General features: G+C 46.6%; 1 protein-coding gene across 3 annotated transcripts in view; it reads right to left on the bottom strand.

The window, feature by feature from the left end:
* SFMBT2 (Scm like with four mbt domains 2) overlaps positions 1–11,636 on the bottom strand; it is a 107,472-nt gene extending 95,836 nt beyond the window's left edge. Inside the window, exon 1 of one of the 3 annotated variants that reach the window (XM_061468625.1) lies at positions 11,564–11,636. Coding sequence is in view for 1 of the 3 variants with exons in the window: in XM_061468623.1 (XP_061324607.1) it covers positions 3,112–3,200 (89 nt within the window). In the remaining 2 variants the exon portion in view is untranslated. Of the gene's footprint in view, positions 1–3,111; positions 3,472–11,563 lie in introns of those variants that run through there. The other 2 variants (XM_061468624.1, XM_061468623.1) reach the window with 2 other exon arrangements.
* Between the last annotated feature and the right edge of the window lie 6,769 nt (positions 11,637–18,405).

Genomic DNA, 18,405 nt, shown 5'->3' with positions numbered 1-18,405 from the left:
AAGTGAGCTTTTTGTAAAACTCTGAGATGGTGATGAATTACAAGGTGTCAAAGGAGGACTGAAAAAGAGAAACCAAGAGCTTGGGTTATAGGCACAGAGGGAACCAGCTATTCACACAAGATATGCTAAAGCAAAGACAGATAGCAGGGAAAGTGTGTGTCCAGAATATATGATGTGCAAGACTGGTCTTGCCTATTAGTGGATGCCTCCAAGATGGGCATGAGAGAGAGGACTATGCTGGCAGCAACACCATCGAATGCTCTGCAAGAAGCATGACTAAGAGCAGGAACAAAGTTTACTGCCAGAGGCCAGGCAAAGCAGGAGGTAATAAGATTGTAAAAATATTATGGGATTTTTTCAACTTTTACTACCCAGAAGACATATTCAGAAAGACCAGATATAGTGGTTATAAAACAGAAAGAGAGAGAGTGTTCTGTCGTAGATTCTTCATTCCCAGTTTTTAAGGCTGTTCCAATGAAAACTGCAAGGAAGAAATGCACGTGTGTGAGCAGTTTTAAGATGAATTGAAAACAATGAGGAGCATGTCCAGTGCAAGTGTGATATCCATTAACTGAACCATGGTGGGGCAGTCTCGCTGGAGTGATCACAACAGCACTGGGGTGGCTGCAATTAAACCATGCTAAAATCACAGGTGTTTCACTGGTAGTGAAACCAAGGCAGACGATACAACCCCCAACCAAAGGTTGTTGGGCAAAGTTAGACCCATCAACAGTGTGTGTTCCCCACCCTAAAGGCACCTGATAATGAAAGGAAAAAAACACTTTTAAACAAGAAGACCATAAACCAATTCTCTCTGTGGAGTCCTTAGTATCCTTTGAGCACTCCATAAATACTAACAATCACTTCTCCACTGCGATAGCCACTACAGCTTTTCATTTTTATTCCTTCTTGACATCAGACTTGCTAATGAATTAAGTGTATTGTATACTATGAGTATTTCAAGTGTAGCTAACCTCAGAACGTATGTATCACAAGGCCAGGTTGGACAGGGCTTGGAACAACCTGGTCTAGTGGAAAGTGTTCCCTGCCCATGGCAGAGGGGCTGGGACTGGATGAGCTTTAAGGTCCCTTCCAACCCAAACCATTCTGCGATTGTATGACCACTCATCCCCAGTGTATATTAAGTTTCAATTATGAAACTAGAAGCAATCAGTCTACTGAAAATCAAAAAGCACTTCTCCTTTGGTGGGGAATACTTCTGTAAATATCATTAATAATAAATTGGTTAAGTATCAGGATTTTACATCAAGCTTGTTAAACGTGAGAGGAAGGGAGGTGTCAGCTGAAGCTAAATCTTGGGTGGATTCAGCTGTTTCCATTTTTGCCTAGGACTAGACAATGACGGAAGGCAATCTGGGTCTATTAGAAAATGACAGAGAGATCAATTTAAACACAACAAATCAATCATCTTAAACAGAACTCAGGGGTAACAATATAAATACCAAGAAGAAAGATATGCTCATGGTAGTGTACTTAACTCTTGTGATGCTCCTATGAGGCTGATAAGACAAAGTTATGAGCTGATAAAAAACTGAAGGTGTCTTATCAGATGATGACAGCATTTGCAGTCAAGCTCCAAATCTGACACCAGACCCATAGGAAAGGCCCATTACACTGCACCAGGGAATTTCCCATCAGAAATGGAAAATGGAAGGGAAAACCTGCAGGAACCTGCTTAAGGTGTCTGCAACATGGCTGGGATCCATCCTCAGTGGCTACATCTGGGGCTGGGCTCGTTCAGTTGCGCTCAATTCAATTAAAAGGGGGCAGTGCAGAACGTCTCATCCAAATTCAGCAAAGTCATCAACATCTCGTTTGCATGAGCTATGGAGAACTCACTGGTTATGAAATGTCATGCACATTTCATCCACATCCCAAGGAACCTGGATGGGTCAGAGGCTAAAGCTTATCTTCTTATTTTGGGAATAACTAGGTTAGCATTTATTGTAAGAGAGCATTTAAGTATCTTCCCCATACAACGTGGCAAGACCGAACTCTTACACAAACATAAGCTTCAAGCTACCTCTGAGCCTTGGTGTTGATATAACTAACTGGTAAAGAAAGCTGACACAGGGTATTAATTTTTCACTTCTTATTAATTGCTGCTAATTAACGCTTCAAACAGAGTCCCCAGCCATGCTGTTAACAGTAGCATGCTGACTGGCCTGCAATCATCAACATGAAACAAGCAGCACACATCAATGTACTCTGATTTCTCTGCCAGTCCAAAGAAACCAGCTTAAGGACCACAAGCCACATTGCCAGCCTCTAAAGCAGGGGATGGGAAATAACAGCAAAAGAGGCTCAAGGTGACACTGCACTAGGCAGGAACACAAAGGGAAATATTATGACATGCATCTGAAAGAGCAGGGAGGGGGGAAATTCCCTGGTTTCATATCCCTTGTTCATTGTTTCTGCACAGTGGTGGTTCAAACTGACCCGATTCTTCCCCCAAGCAGCTCCCATTCCCCTGGTATTTAAATTCAGATCCAGACTCTTAATTCACAGGCAGAAAAAGACAGACAATATAAAATATAAAAAAAAGGAATCTCTTTTATTTCCTTCTTCCCACAGCTGTCACTCTCAGCCACACCATTATCTCAAACACGCTGCCTTGTCATCTGTACCAATACTGGCTTTGTAGAAGTGCTGGTGTTGCCTTCCATTTTCCAGTTCTCATCTCCTGTCTTGGTTTTCTCTCCTTCGGAGTAAGCCCTGTAAAGGGAGGTCCCTTACCCCCCACACACAAATCCAGCACCCTAAGGCTCTCCCTTAAGACTTATTCCTCTAACGTATGCTTGGTTAACTGGGATTGACAAAAAAGTCAGGCTAGTGGAACAGAAGATGTAAAAAAACCCTGCATCCTTGAAACCTCCTTCCTGGATCAGTTGTGCTGATGTACCGCTGAGTCCTGAATGGTGGAGAGGCAGAAATCCCACTGCTTTCCCAACAATCCATGCCCTGCCTCCAAAATCCTGTAATGTTCATTGACTTCTGATGGTCCCACCTCTCGGGATGGAGCCACTTGATGAGTACAGCAAAGCTACAGCTGTACTGTATGGCCCTCGGTCCTTGGTGAAGAGCTCCTACCAGGGATGATGACAGAGGAAGGGTGGGTCCATGGGCTCACTGAATTCCCAATGCTTGACCCTACATATGTTGGTCTGTAAGCAATCCATGTCTTTATCAAGCCAAGTTGGAAGGAAGCTGAACTTGGTGCAGCCCCAGCACACTTTCCTGGTGAATTCACCTTCTGATTTCAAGCAGTCACCTTAAAGCTGGGTGTTACCACAAGCAATGTAGCCTTCACTATCTTCAAGCCTTCTGCAGGAGCAGAAAAGCCACTGCAAAGTGATTAAGGAAACCGTTTTGGAAAAGTGAGAAGATCCACATGCCTGAGCAGTCACGAAACTGAAGCAATTGGTGCTGATGCTCTCAGGAAGCAGCATAGGCCTGCCCTACCTCAACACAATTCCAGAACTGAGACGCTCACTCCAGTTTCCTCCTTTTGCATCCTATTTTCAGAACACATCAATTTTTAATGTCCTCACTAATGTTGCCACCTGGTCAAACAGCTTTAGATTGGTAAAAAGGAGGCACCTGGGCCTGAGCAGATGGAGCAAAAGCCTAAGTAAGACATAGATGATACTGGACCACATCTTGGCTTCATGGTTCACTTCACCTTGAGGTTTTCCAGCACAGCAAATCCCCATTAAACAGCACTACAAGAAACAAAGCCCACCCATCCTACCCACCTCAGGTGGGATATGCTTCACCTGGTCAGCCATTTGCAGCTAATCAAGAGAAAGCATCTCCAAAGGGCAATTTGTGGGTTCCGAGTCAGACACCCAAAACTTGGGTGAGATTAACTTCTGCCCAAGAAAGCTGTGAATGCTTCACCCCTGGCAGTGTTCAAGGCCAGGCTGGAGCAAGCTGCTCTAGTGGAAGGTGTCCCTGCCCATGGAAGGAGGCTGGAACTGGATGGGCTTTAAGGTCTTTTCCAACCCAAACCATTCTGCGATTCTATGAACAACCCTCAGAGGGTGCCTGTGCTTGTTAAGACTTTAGACACCCAAATTTTCCAGCAAACAAACTGAAGAAAAGAGATGCCATACGGTGCCGGCCCTGTATGTGGAGCAGGGTGAAGGTGGACTCAGCCCTGTGGGACTACACCTAGGATGCACTGCAAGTGGCAGCCTGCCACAATATTTACACCCCCTGAGCATCTGCACAATGCAAATGGAGGCTCCTTCGGAAGGGCTGCTGAACACATCAAGGAACAGCTTTCACCTCGTAGAAAAAGAGCCTGCCTCTTTTCTCAGACACAGCACCAGTTGGAAACCTTTAAAGGACCCCTTCTTCCAAATTCCTGCCCTTCTTTTTTATTATTATTTATTTGAGAGCTTTCCTTCGTCAAACGTTTTCACTTGTATCAAGTGACAATTTCTCTTTCATACTGCACACCCCACCACTGTGTTGGTTCAGATGTAGTCTAGGGTGGAAGAAGCAAATCCCATCTTATCTGGAGAACTAGGAATGTTCACAATAGTCAAATATATAAAAAACAGCTGAATAGAAAGCGTATAATGTTTTCCCTATTCCTGATGCATCGAAGAGGAAGGGTTGGGTTTAAACTGCAGGAGGGGACATTTGATTTGGGCATACGAAGAAATAGCTGATAATGAATATGGTAGGATAAACTTCAAGAAGAGCCTTGCTTTTGGAGGGGCTAGGATGCTGATCGGTCCAGAAACAGATCTTGGTACAGCTAATCCTGCCCTGGGATAAGAGATGGTCAGTGTAAGCCATGGAGGTCCCTTCCAGCCTCCTGCTCCAGCCACTCAGTAGGGCTGAACCTTCTGCTCTTGAAGTCAAGCATCAACATCATTTGTGCAGTGGCACAGAACATAAATTACTAAGCCTGGAGAGAAAACATGCAAAACTAGGAAAACATTACATCAGGGACAGTCTGGACTGTCCATCCCAAAGGGGAAGGACAAGAACCAAACCCCTCTGAGGACACGTGGCGGAGAAGCGGCTGTGTGAGGTGGTGACAGTCCTCCGTAACTCAGCAGGTCGTTGTTCTCCTCCTCTCTTGCACCAGGGCCGAATAACTTATCCTTTATGCCAACAGACACAAGCCTGTTTCACAAAGCAATTTACTCATCCTCCCTACCTGGAACACCCGGAGTCCAGCATACACACAGTGATAAAGAACAGTAAGATAAGGTAACAGAAAGTCAAATAAACCTAATTAGAGAAACTGACTTGTTTACAGCAGAAAGCCCTGCAATGTTAGGCAAATATATATATATATATATATATATATATATATATATATATATATACACAGACAGATACACAGACTTAGGTGTGCATCCCACTCTTAGCTTGCCAACAGCAAAGTCCAGCCCCAAACCACCCTGTAGTGCTGTCACAAACAGCCAGGCAAGGTGAGTGGGTGCCTCTCTCCTGCCCTGTGTTGCATTACTGATGCTCATGTCAAGCAGCTCTAAAATCCCCTCCTGTCACAGCACTGACATTTTACATCCTCTTTCCATAGATACAGATGTCAACATCAGGTGTCAGGCCAGGGAAAGGGAGGTCGCCATGTATTAAATAATCTCATTTCTATCTGCTACTAGGTGTCTGTCACCACCTCCATGATTCAACAGACAGTTCCCATGATGTAGCCCCACAACTGGTACCTCTACCCATGCTAAGGACTCAGCACACACAGACGACATTGGGAATACAGCATATTGAAGATCAGGCATCTTCTAAAGCTCTCAGCTGAATCAGGACCATGAAGAAGACCTAATCAACAGCCCCCATACCCTTTACAACAGGCAAAAGAACCACAGGGAAGAAGCACAGCGGCAGCATCAACCATCTACAGAGCCCTTCTCTTGCCTCTGTTTGAAATGGAACTGAAACGAGGAAGACTTTTAGATGGGTAACTGGAACACAACTTCTTATCATCCTGAAGTATCTCATCTCAAAACACCAGCCAGACCCCCTGAATGGGACCGATGACATGAGCAATAGAAGTCACCCAGCAGGAAACACAAACCACTGTTTTCATGGACTTCATTTCGGGCCCAATTCACAAGTCCCTCATCAGCCAAAACTCCCATTGGCCGGGGCAAAGAGTTCTGCAGCAGTCGGAGCCTTTCTCCAAAAATAATGTGAGATGCAAACCAGAACCCAGGAAACATCTACCTGTGATTCCAACAGTTTTTAGGAAAAATGCCATTTTAGGTCTTGGCACCATTTGGTTCATTTGAACAGCACAGCAGATCAGAGTTTGGGCTTAGTCCTACACACGCTCACATCCCTTTCAGCACTTCACATCTAGAAGCAGCTTCACTCACTGGTAGGATCAGCCAAAGAAAAAGATGCAGCCCTTGCAGCCACCTCCTGCTACCCCTTGGTACAGCAGCAGGATGAGGAGGACTCAAGTGCATGTGAGGGCAGTCAGCAGACCCCTGTCAAGTTCTATCCAGGACCACATCCCACAAGATCCTGTAACTTAAGAGTCCAGCAAGTCACATTTACTGGGCCAATTCCACTCCACTTCTCTAAGGAAAGACAAACTGGATTGATACCCTTTTATTCCACAAGTGGCTTCTAAGAGATGCCATGGTGAACAAGGTGAGCTGCTCCAGGACATCCAGATTTAATGCTCCACCATCACCCATACAGTGGTGCACTGTGGAATCCGGTCTTACACCTGCACTGAGCTCCCACCCTGGACCTTGCTCAAAACACCTTCCAAGAAACAGTTAAATACTATTTTGTCTTGACCTTTCTTTAAAGGGATGTTTAGTGCATCCAGGAAAGCTACTGCTTTCCAACCAAGTGACTTAGAGCTCCTTACAGCTTAAGGATCCATGGTCATCTTGTCTCACCACCTACACTGCAGGGGCAAGATAATGTCACCGCCTGGATCTCAGCAGAGGGACTTCATCTTCCTTGCCAAGCAGATGAACACAAAGCTTCCCGATACAATTCAAACTGGGTCTCAGGACCTTACCCAAGCAAACAGGACCTCCTTGCACACCCCACCCCAGTGATGTGAAGAGTATTAATCATGAAAGCAAGACTCATGACCGAGAGTAAAAATAGCAGGGATTCAGCACGTACCTTTCTGTAAGCCTCACACCTACTCAGACCTGATCTCTCGGTCAGCTCTCAAGAACTGATTGGGTTTTTTTTCCTTCCTTTCTTTCTATTCCTCTTTAATTTTAGAGCAACCATTTCTCATGTATGAAAATGGAGTCACTGTGACCACATTTTCCAAAGCAGAACGCTCTGGTTGCATCTTGCAAAAGGCCAACCTCAAAATAAACTTGTTCAGGAGTTCTTTTAAATGTCAGTGAGAGCTATTGCCCCTGTTTCTGCATCCCCTGTTTTGCAACCCAAACATGTTTCATCGGTGTAGGAGTCATACCTGAGACACAGACAATAAATATAGAAAAAAAACCCATAGGATGGGTTTGGTTTCATCAGAGAAGGTTGCCATGCAAAGATCAACAGGTTCAAATGATGACTTTTAAACACTGACAAAGTACCTTAGGCTTCTCTAATCCTAAAACAAACCTGCTCCTGGGAACCAGCACATTACAATGACAGAACAAACTCTGTATTTGCAAATAGCATCACTATGAACAACAGCATCACCACTGAGGACGCTGTAGCACCAGCTCATATACTCTGTATGTGTTACTATTCATAGTAAGAAAATACCTCTGACACCTCCATAGCCTTCAGGTCATCTAAAATGTGGGCCCTGTGGTCACCACATTGATTGTCTCTTTGGGGTCACCACATTGATTGTCTCTTTGCACCTTCAGAAACATGCCTTTTTCTCCTCTGCTTCAGGTTTTGGCTCCTTGTCCCAGGTTTTGGAGCTTTCCACAACTCATTTACTTTGTCACTTGGACACAGGAAGAGACCAGCACCTCCTTCAAGCACCATCACCAGCCCTGAAAACCTGCCTGGCCACTCTCCATACCTTCCCTTACTCCCCACCAACATGACTTTAGCCAGCAAAAAGTCCTTGAAGAAACACAACGGCATCTTCTCTACCGTGCCTTGCCCTTCAGCAAGTAACATCACATCCCCTCGTTGATGCATCCCCGAACAGTGACTCAAAATACATACATGCATTTCATGGGCCGACAGCATGCTCAGCACAAGCCAAGGGTGGGGGAAAAGCATCCCCAGCCTAAAGAGTTGATGGCTGTGGTGTTTATTCTATTTCTAGTAACACTGCCATGAAGCTTTAACAAATGCTTCATTAAAACATCAACTGTCTGTCCAGACAGTTAGTTACCAGTTATAATCACAGCTATATAGCTATACACTGTCTTCTACAGATGTTCTTACATCTGTGTGAAACACACTCTCCACTTCTGCACCGTCCTTGTAACATCTGGTAAGTATCTGTAAATGTTTTCTCAATATATAAATGAAATGATACTGCCTTGCTTATAATGCACGTCGTGTTCCACTGCCCAGTGTGCCCCTTAAATCATTAAAAAGGTATTTCCTCGTTGTTTACAATGCACTAGTCTCTCTATAGCTCTGTATCTAGCTCTATAGCTCTGTATCTATTTAAATGGCTTTTAGATTTGCACTTAGTAACAGATTACACCAAGCCTCCATCTTATCACAGGAGTTATTAGGACCTAATCCTTTTTAAGCACTAAAGTTATTAGACTTGTGAGAGTATTTTCTTCCATAAATAACTTGCTGGAGGTACAAAGAACAGAGGGGGGAAAAAGCTACTCGTATCCCTGCTCACCCAGGCAACAGTCCCAGCCCCAGAGAGAAAACCTGCCTGCTCCTCCTTTGCCCCTAAGCAAAGGAGATCAAATTTGTCTGCACCTAAAGGCTTCCTGCAAGGAAAAGCAAAGAGCACCAAACCCTGGCCCTCACCCCTCTGCCATTGATGGAGAAAAGGTTTGCTTGGTGGGACCGCAGCTAACCCTAATGCAGCCTCACTGGTGCTGATGGAGGGGTGTGCAGCAGCTTCGTGCATCAACAGGTCCCCCTTTGAGGGAGACAGAAGATAGGGGGAGAAAAGTGGTCCCATTAATACAGCCTCTTTGGGTGATGTGGATGCCCCACATCAGGGACACGACTGACGAGGCTGCACATTAGGCTGCTTTTCCCATCTTTAAGCAGATTCCTCCAAGGCAAAGTAATAAAAGAGAAGCAAGGGAAGAGGGGGGAACATCCCCCCAGGTACAGAGGGATCCCCAGAGACCTTCACAACCCCTCTCCAGTCCCCACAGCCACAGCACACAACTAGGCAAAGCTGCTTCTCTGCTCAGACACCAGGTCACTCTTCAACACCACTTTCTTCGCCAGAGCACCAGGGGCACAAACTGATGTTAAAAGCTGTTCTGTTCATGGGGCAGCAAATTTAGGGATGGAGAAATGCAAGGGGGAGAGGAGGAAGACAGATTCCCATTTTGCAATGGCTTCCATCCCTTTCTACCCCACAGGCTGACACCACTCCACTGCAGCTCTTGGATTTTGCCACCCAAGTTCCGCTGCCTTCCAAGCCGCTTTGCTTATAATTAATGCTGTTTTCTGCTATTTTGATAAGAAATCCCAATCCTCCTCCTACCTGGTCTTCTCCTTTGTGCCCCTCCCCACCACGATGCTCTGCAACGCAAGTTTGCAAAGCCTGGTCCTGGCAGAGGCTGGGATCGGGAGAAAGGCAAGGGGAAAATGGGGTAGGAACATGGAGCAGAGCCCTTTTGGAAGCAGAAACCTCAACGTGTGTGACAAGGTGTGCAAACAGCATCTCAAACTGCTCCTGCTAAATAAAAGCATGGTGGGTTTCTGGAGAGCACCTCTAAGAGGTACAGGCAAATGGGCAGGCAGCTCTCTCCCCCTACATCCAGCATCCTTCCTGGCTCCTCCATCCCCATTCAGGCACAGCTTGTGATGCTGAAGCATCCCATCGCCTCCCACAGCTACAAACCACAGATGCTTCAAAGTTAACATCTTGCAACCACGGTGAAACAATCCCAGAGCAGCAGCAATGAAGTACTCCCTGCGCAAGAACAAGGAAGTTTCTCTGCTTCTGAGGCAGCCTCACTCCTCCTCTCTGCTGGAAAACACATTTGCGAGAGGCAGCTGAGAAGGGCACAAACAACTCCCTGAAAACTCCTCTCCAACTCGCTTTGCAAGAGCTGTCTTTCGCCTCCCATCGTGGGCTTTTTTAGGGTCTCTCTGCAAAGAACAGAGCTGCAGCACTCGCTGCAGCAGGAACTGGGAAAGTCACTTGTCTGGCAGCCAAAACTTCCGTGTGCAGCTATTTCAGACAGTTTGCTAAAGAACAGAGGGAAAAAAAACCAAACCCAAACCAAACCCACATCCCCAGCTGACTGCACCGAGGCAAGCAGGGAAAGCATGACAGCTCCAACAGGACATCTCGTCCCACGACATGTCTGCTGCTGAAATCACTGCTGTGTCTCTCTCGGCATACTACTACTACTACTACTACTATTATTATTATTAAATGATTATTACCATGGCAAGTCTCCAATCCAAAGGCAAACCACCCAAACTCTCACCTCCACATGTCCACATCTCAGGGTTTCTTCCCAACACACACAAACACCCCCCTTCACTTTTCCCACCACTGAGTCCTGCGGGAGGGGGGAGACACCCCGAGAGGACGGATCCCATCCTCTCCCCTCCTCACCAACGCACCACTCCGAGCAACAAGCGGGTTGAGCCCAACGTGTGGCACCGCGTCTCTCCTTTTTGCCTTCCCTCAAACTGTTTATTTTACAGTTTTTAAAGACACCTTAACCCGCCATGTTGAGCTGACAAGCTTTATAAATATTCATTTACCGCAGTTCGGGGAGCGCTACGGGGAAAACACGTATAGATCGGGGCTGCACATTTTGGCACAGCTGATGGCTTGCTTTTCTACTCTTTCTTCCCTTTCAGCCGGATTTTTCTTCCTCTTTCCCTTCTCCTTGCAGACTGAGAAGAAACGCACCCGCACACCCAAAATAACTCTTTTTGAGACGTGGATCGGCGTAGGAAATGGGAAAAGAGGTTGCACACTCATTTGAAAGGACAGGGAATACTTTAAATACATAAAAAGAGAGAAATAAAGAAGGCAGAAGAGGTGGGGGGAGAAGGAAAGACATCTAAAATGCGATACAATGAGGTAAAAAGAAACCCCCCTCACGGCTGGGATTAAACACCGAAACACTGCGAGCCCTGCCCGTGGTAACTCCGGCGTGCCCAGCCCCAGATACCGGTCCCGGCCGGGCATCAGCCCGAGCCGCCGCCCGCCAGTACTTCCCGGCAACTCCATCGCCGCTTTTCCTCCCCTTCGGATAAGGGGCGGGGGGGAGAAGAAAACCCACACCAGCTTCCCCGCTTTAGAAACATAATAATTAACCCTTTTAAATATTTAGGAACGCGGAAAACGACCCAGAAAGGGCAAAACCTGATATATAAAATAAAGGGAAATACCCGCTGGAAGGGGGGCGCGGTACCTTACCTGGGTAAGTTTGGGGGGATTTTTTTGAGGGGAAGGGTGTTTTTTCTTGTTTTCGCTTATTTTTTCCTCCCCTGAGCAGCGAGCCCCCGCGGTGCGCGGAGCGATGCGCGCAGCCCGGAGCCGAGCCGAGCCGAGCCGAGCCGAGCCGAGCCGAGCCGTCCCTCCGCCCGCACCCGCGGCGGACTCATTCCAATATGGCATCCGCGCAGTGCGCATGCCTGCCGCTCTTTTTAAGGCTTTTTTTCCCCCCCTTTCTCTCCATTTAGCAGCCAACTCCTTCTGTGACCTTTTTCAGCAGTTTTTTTAAGGAACAAAATAGATAAAAAAAGCGAAGAAAGAGAAAAATCTCACACAAATTCCAACCCCCATCGCCCCGCTGCGCGCCCGCGCAGCCTCCTCGCCCGGGGGCCGTGGGAAACGCGCCGCAATTAGCCAAGGGAGGGTTTGAAAATCACCCGTGAAAGAGATGCCGCGGTTCCGCGGGGCGCGCAGCGGTAACGCCGGTGTCGCGCTCGACGCGATCAAGCACCGTCTACAGCGTTTTCTACCGGCGGCTCCGCATCCGATCTTCCCCTCCCCACCGCGACCCTTCATTTCGGGGTTTTTCCCCCTTATTTTGGGTAGGGGAAAAAGCTTCCAGGGAGGGAGATGGGGAAAGAAAGGGACGATAAAATGCCCCCGCGGCCCCTCCCGTCCCCTCCACTTCACCAGGCTCCTGCGTTACCTGATTATTCCCTGGTGCAGCAAATAAATCCGAAATAAATAGAATTAGGAGGGGGAAAAGCAGGCGAAGGCACAAGGCAAGATGCGAAATCAACTGGTGCAGGCACGGGAGCAACTTTCTATCGCTCGCTCGTTGGGTTATTTTATGGTTATCTCTTTCTTTAGCGGCTGCAGGGGGTGTGCGCGGCTGTGATTGGGGGGTGGGGGTTGCACGTACAGCCACACTGCGGGATTTTCCGAGGTTTTTTCCTGATTTTCTTTTTCCTTTCACGGAAAACAGCCTCGGTGCAAGGGTTGGACCATTGCCTGTGCCCCCCACCCCCTGGTCCTGCTCCTGGGGGCGCCAGGAACGTCCTCAGCGGTGGGATGGGGCTAAACCTGCTGCCAGGATTATTTGGGATGCTTCGGCCGGTGGTACCCGGGGCTTTCCTTGCCCGAGTATGCTCGCAGCGAGGCTGTGGGTGTATTCTGCAGGGATTTCACTCCCTCTCTTCCCTGCCCAAGAACCATAATGCTTCTCAGTGGGGGCATTTTGAAGCCCTAACTCCCTTCTCCTCCCAGGCAGGCAACAGCGGCATCCCTGGTAGGGCTGAGGTTGCAAGAGGATGTTCTTGAAGCATCCTCTGGGATGACACTTATCCAACAGGTTTGGAGGAGAGCAAAGGGAAGGGGTATCACAGCAGCGAGTCCTGGACTTTGTGCTGTCCACCCTGCAGTTCACCCCAAAAGCTGGTTGTGTCTGCCCCACACCTGGGCTGTCGAACTTGCATCTCACCCCGCAGGTTTAAATGCAGTCGTTGTCTCCGCTTGCTTTTCTCCTGTCATTTCTGAGCTGAGGTTTGAAGTTTACAGGTGATCTCGTGAGCCTCCCTTCTTGCAGGAGCAATGGGGTGCTGCGGGGAGGGAGTCTCACACCATGGAACACGGCAGTGATTTCCGCATGTGGCCCCAGCTTTCTTCTACCCTGCTGCAGTCACCAGCACCCTTTACACTGGTTCTTGATAGGGATTCATTGCTGAACCTCCCCATCCCCTTTCTCCTCCGCTCTCCCCATCCCCTTTCTTCTCTACCAGCCTCTCACAGACACATTAGCACAACACTTTTGTGCAAAAAAGACAAGCAAGGAGTGCAATAAAGATGAAGAAAGGTGTCGGTTTTCTTTCATGGAGAAGATACTGAAGACTGGAGGAAAGAACAGATATGGCAGGCAGTGGATTTCTTCACCACTATCCACGTTCTTGCCATTCAAAGCCCACCTCTGAAAGGCCACGGAGACAGCTTCAGCCCCTCCTGTTCCAGCAGAGAAAACATACAAATCAAGCAGTTCGTGTTTTCCAGTCTTTGGGGTGGATGGGATTTCAAAGGGAAACCGTCAAAGCTTCAAAATGGGACCAAAAACCCAGTAGATGCCAGGAGAGCATTGAGGCCCCGTTCTTCTAGATGATCTTGAAAGCGGTTGGCATTTTCAGCATGGTGACATTTCAGCTTTTCAACATACTTTTGAAGGAAAGATGCTCTGCAAACTCGGTGTCTGTGTTCTTTCTTCTTCTAACCTGTTCTATATTAGGTTACACTGAGATTCCTCTCACTGCAGCATATCTTGATACAAAGCTGGTGGTGGGCAACACTTCCACCATCCAGCTCAGGGGCACAACCACCATAGCTCCCACAGTGTGTCAGATGTTTCTCCATCTCCTTTGCATTAACACCAGGTGTTTTAATGCTTTACTTCCATTCACACTTCAGCGCTCTTTGCAGGAGCTTTGGTCCCACTGACCTTTCTGGAGCTTCTTCTTCCCTCTTGGCCTTGTTTTTCTCTGCCCTGGCCTCTATTATTTAGAGGCTATTTCTGAAGCACTGACAGTGCAATTGTCCCTGTGCGTAATGATGTAGAAGAAAGCATTATCCTTGTCCAAAGAGTTTGTGATCTAAATTAGCTCCGTGCATGGTGTCCAAAGAGGTGGATTCAAAAGAAATTAAAATAATCAAAGCTGAGGAAGAAAGACCCTTTGGAATGTCTTCTAAGTGGCTGCTACAACAAGACTTTCATGTCTGAATGAAAAGGTGCAGATCTATATCAGGTCTGATCTGAAGATGACTGTAACAGGTCCTGTTGGCAGCAAAGACTTTGGATCTTGCTCACAGCTGAGAATACAAATTGGTTTAGTGGACATGAAATGCAGTAATAGCTGAGAGATTTTGTTTTAATGCTACCTTTTAGAGCATCACTGGGAAAAAGAAAGCACTTTGAGATATACTGAATTGTCCTGGTGTAGTATCTCATGATACAAAATGGATTTAATCCCTGGTGAAAAGAACACACTGAGGTTAGCTCCAGCTTTAGCTGCAGTGTTCTGTGTTCTCAGGGATGTATCTTCCACTGATCAAAAGCAACTTGGCTACATTATCACTGCTATCTGTGCTGTTGAATGCCTCATCTGTTGGCAGCTACATGATGCCCAAACTTATATTTCAAGTTGGCAACAGAAGTTTCACATCTGAAATTTCTCGTTGTTAGGTTTAACAAAAAAAACCTACTTTTATGCAAATAGCACTGACAAAGGAAGAGATTTACCTGAGTACCAAGTACCCAAGCTGCAGTGGTCATCCATCTGTCCTTGCCTCTGATGATCACCCCCAAAGGATATAACTGTTCACACCCCAAGTTTGCCATAGGTGAACAAGAGAAGCATGTCCAACCCAGTGACATTCAGAGAGTGCTGTTACCTTAGATCAGATATCAGCAGTTCCTGACCTCTGGGATAGATTATCAATACACAAAACCTTTCCTATTTTGCAGGCTGTCATCTTCAGGAGGAGAGGTGGGGATGTAAAAAGGTCCCCTACACAAAGAGACAGAAGCATGCACACACACAGATGTTAGAGCATTAACACTCCCAATTTCTCCCTTTTTTCCTGGCATCAGAAGAGAAATGTCCTGGGGGGCATTATAGGATTTGCAGATGGATGTGAATTTCTGGCTTTGGGATCAAGTTTGTGCTCCCCTGCAAAAAGCAGCAAAGCTGTGCAGCTGCACCAGTGTATTTTGGGATTTAGAAATATCCAGCGTATGAGCTGAAGCAGGGACACTGTCTAACAGGAACTTGGTGTCAGAGAAGACACCCACAGACACCCATCATCTGGGGCAACCTCCATCGCCAAATGCAGCTCCTATTACTTGTCCCTCTGTGGAATTGCTCCTGGAGTCACAGTGAAGCTATTCTGCATTTTCTCCCCTCCATACAACAAACTAGGGCCTTTATCTTCTAAGTCTTCCAGTATTCAACCCACCCTACAAACAATCCTTACAAGATGAAAAGACACCATAGAGCATTTACTTCATGCCGGTCTCGGGACCAGGGCTCTCACCTACTTTTCTTTTTATTCATCAGCCCTAACTCGGGGAGAAGTAGGTGGCTGGAAGCTGGCATTAGGATGCAGAAAGACTAGTTTCACAGTGCCATCTCCTGGAGAGGGATATCACATTTAAGCTGCATTTTGCAGGTACCTTCTTAGGTCCGATTTACCATCGTGTGCTGGGCATTTTGAAGGCAAGTGATTACAGCATGATCTAAAGACGGGTTTAGCACAAGTGAAGTTAATCCAAGGTTTAAACTCCCTCATTACGCTTCTCAGTAGAAGTCCTGCTTCTTAAATGCTGTGAACTTCGAATTGGGATTCATAAAAGGGTTATAGACACTGCTTTACACCTCTTCCCTGCATGCAGTGATTGCAGAGGTATCCTGCAGGGATACACAAGGGATACCATGGCAAAGGAATCATCACCTCTTAAATGGGAAGCATCAGGGCCAAGCATCCCTGCAGCCTCCAGCTGACCTGCAGATCCCTGCCCAGCATGTGGAGACCCACACGTCAAGTTTTCACTGCAGCTTACTTGCCAACTTTTATTCTGATTAGAAATCACTGTGCAGGGGTTGTGACTGTTCAGCAGATGGGCAATGACTGGGTTTAACATCAGCCAGAAAATCTGAGCCAGTGCATCTCTCTGCAGCTAAAGAATGCCTAGAAAGCGTGGTCTCAGTGCTAAACAATAGCTCTTTCACCTTAGCAGTAAATGGAAAGGAAGCACATGTTATATCCAATAAGTCAGAGCGCTGAGGTTCAATACTGAGGCTCGTGGGTATGAGTCTTATCGATCATGCCTGCACTATGGAAGAGATCCACTCTCCTATCAAGAATTTGCTTACTTCCACCATTGATAACAATTTCCTTATTTATTTTGAGTGTTTACTGTCAGGAAAACACCTCCTGGTTAATGTATCCAGCTCCTACAGGCTGGTGTTGGGAAGGGAGGCTGGGGAAACTGAGGCAGGAGGAGCTGTGAGACCTTGCACACAGATGTGCAGTCCCACATAAAGGCTGTAGTAATGGAAATGGATTTAGACCTCAGATCTGGGGTAGCATGGTGCTGTGGTTATAGAGTTCACTTCGCACTGGTGTTTCTGCCCAACTCTGTGATGCTGAACAAGTAATTTCTCCATTTCCCTTCCTTTTTATACAGGAATCTCCATAATGGCCAGACAAGACCAAAACCTCCGACGGACAAGGATGACCAGGAGCTCTCTTCATGTTAAGAGCTGTAAATTGTGCCTCACGTCTGCATTACTCATCATCGCTTCAGCACCCTGATGGGAGATCAGAGCAGTTAGTGTGCTTTGAGTGAATTCTGTATCATAGTCCTTCTTCATCAGGGACTGTAGCGATAGGACAAGGGGTGATGGGTTCAAACTGAAACAGGGGAAGTTTAGGTTAGATAGAAGGAAGAAGTTCTTCCCTGTGAGGGTGCTGAGGTGCTGGCACAGAGTGCCCAGGGAAGTGGTGAATGCTCCATTCCTGGCAGTGTTCAAGGTGACATGGTCTAGTGTGAGGCATCCCTGCTCATGGGAGTAAGATAATTCCTATGGGAATAAGTATATAAGCAATTTATTTTATTTAAAAACCAAAGATTAAAATCATGCATTTGGAAGCATCTCCCTGAAACTGACTCTGAAATGGGCTTGTGAATGGCTTTTTCTCTTTAATGGCTTCTTCTGTATTAAGGAGGAAGATTAAGAATGAAATACCACTAATTGCACATAAGGGCCCCGGCTTCCACAACAGTGTAACTGTACATTGTATTCAGCTCAATCTCCATCTGCCCCTAAGAGCATAATTGATTCTTTATTTTAATTTGAAGGAGCTGACACTTCTATTTCTTCACTGCTGCGTTGCTAAGCATATTTAATAAGAGTGGTTATGAGTGGAGGAGTCTACAATATGCCATTAAAGGTAATAGGTAACATATTTAAGGTTATAATGAGCTCAGGACTGAGTAACTCAGGGATGAGGATGGAAGGTGTATAAATACTTTCCTTACCAGGACTCTGTTGAGTAAGACATAGCTGTGGGTTAATAAATAAAGAAGTACATAGAGGGGGTTTGTTTTCATGAAGTGGGTTTTCTGATCTCATTTCAGACCATGCCCCTTTGGTCCTGCCTACAGGTGACTGGTTTTACTCTACATTGGCTGACCTCTGACAAGTGGCAGCCTCTGTGCCTCAGTTTCCCCATCTCCACAATGGAGAGAGGAGTAGTAAACTTTGTAAACTGCTTGAAGAATTCACTGATGCAAATGCCAGTATCCTGTCCCTTATAAGTGAGCCTTGCCAACCCAATGAGCCTTTTACTCAAAAGCAAACCCTGTGGCTCCTCTTCTCTTCCATCCCTTTTCTCCACTCTCCAGTGATACAGCTATGCAGGATCTATTCCCTCCTGAGATAAATATTCCTAAAGCCACATCTCTTTTAAAAGCATCATGTGCTCATAGGTCTTACCTGCACCTCTGATAACCCACAAGCCTTGAGAATACAGATTCTTGACAAGAAATACCTTAAAAACTAATATTCCTGGCCAGCTTGCGTGCACAGACAATGCTCAGGTGCAGCACAGTTTATTCTGCTCTCCTGCTCTTCCTCTTCCTCAGTCTTGCTGCTGGGCAGCTCACTGAGGTGTGCAGGGTGTGGAGGTCAGTGAGGATGAGGAAGATCGCAGTTATGGTGACCCATATCAGCAGTCAGCCCTTATAGACAGGGGAGGATTAACAGAAAATAAAGTACCTC

Source organism: Pezoporus flaviventris, unplaced genomic scaffold (genome assembly GCF_033815535.1).
Source record: "Pezoporus flaviventris isolate CSIRO_AGI_PZ_B2104156 unplaced genomic scaffold, CSIRO_AGI_Pfla_v1 ptg000049l, whole genome shotgun sequence".
In the NCBI taxonomy this organism is placed as follows: Eukaryota; Metazoa; Chordata; class Aves; order Psittaciformes; family Psittacidae; genus Pezoporus; species Pezoporus flaviventris.
Note: the sequence above shows the minus strand (reverse complement) of the source record. Positions and strands in the feature narration are given on the sequence as shown.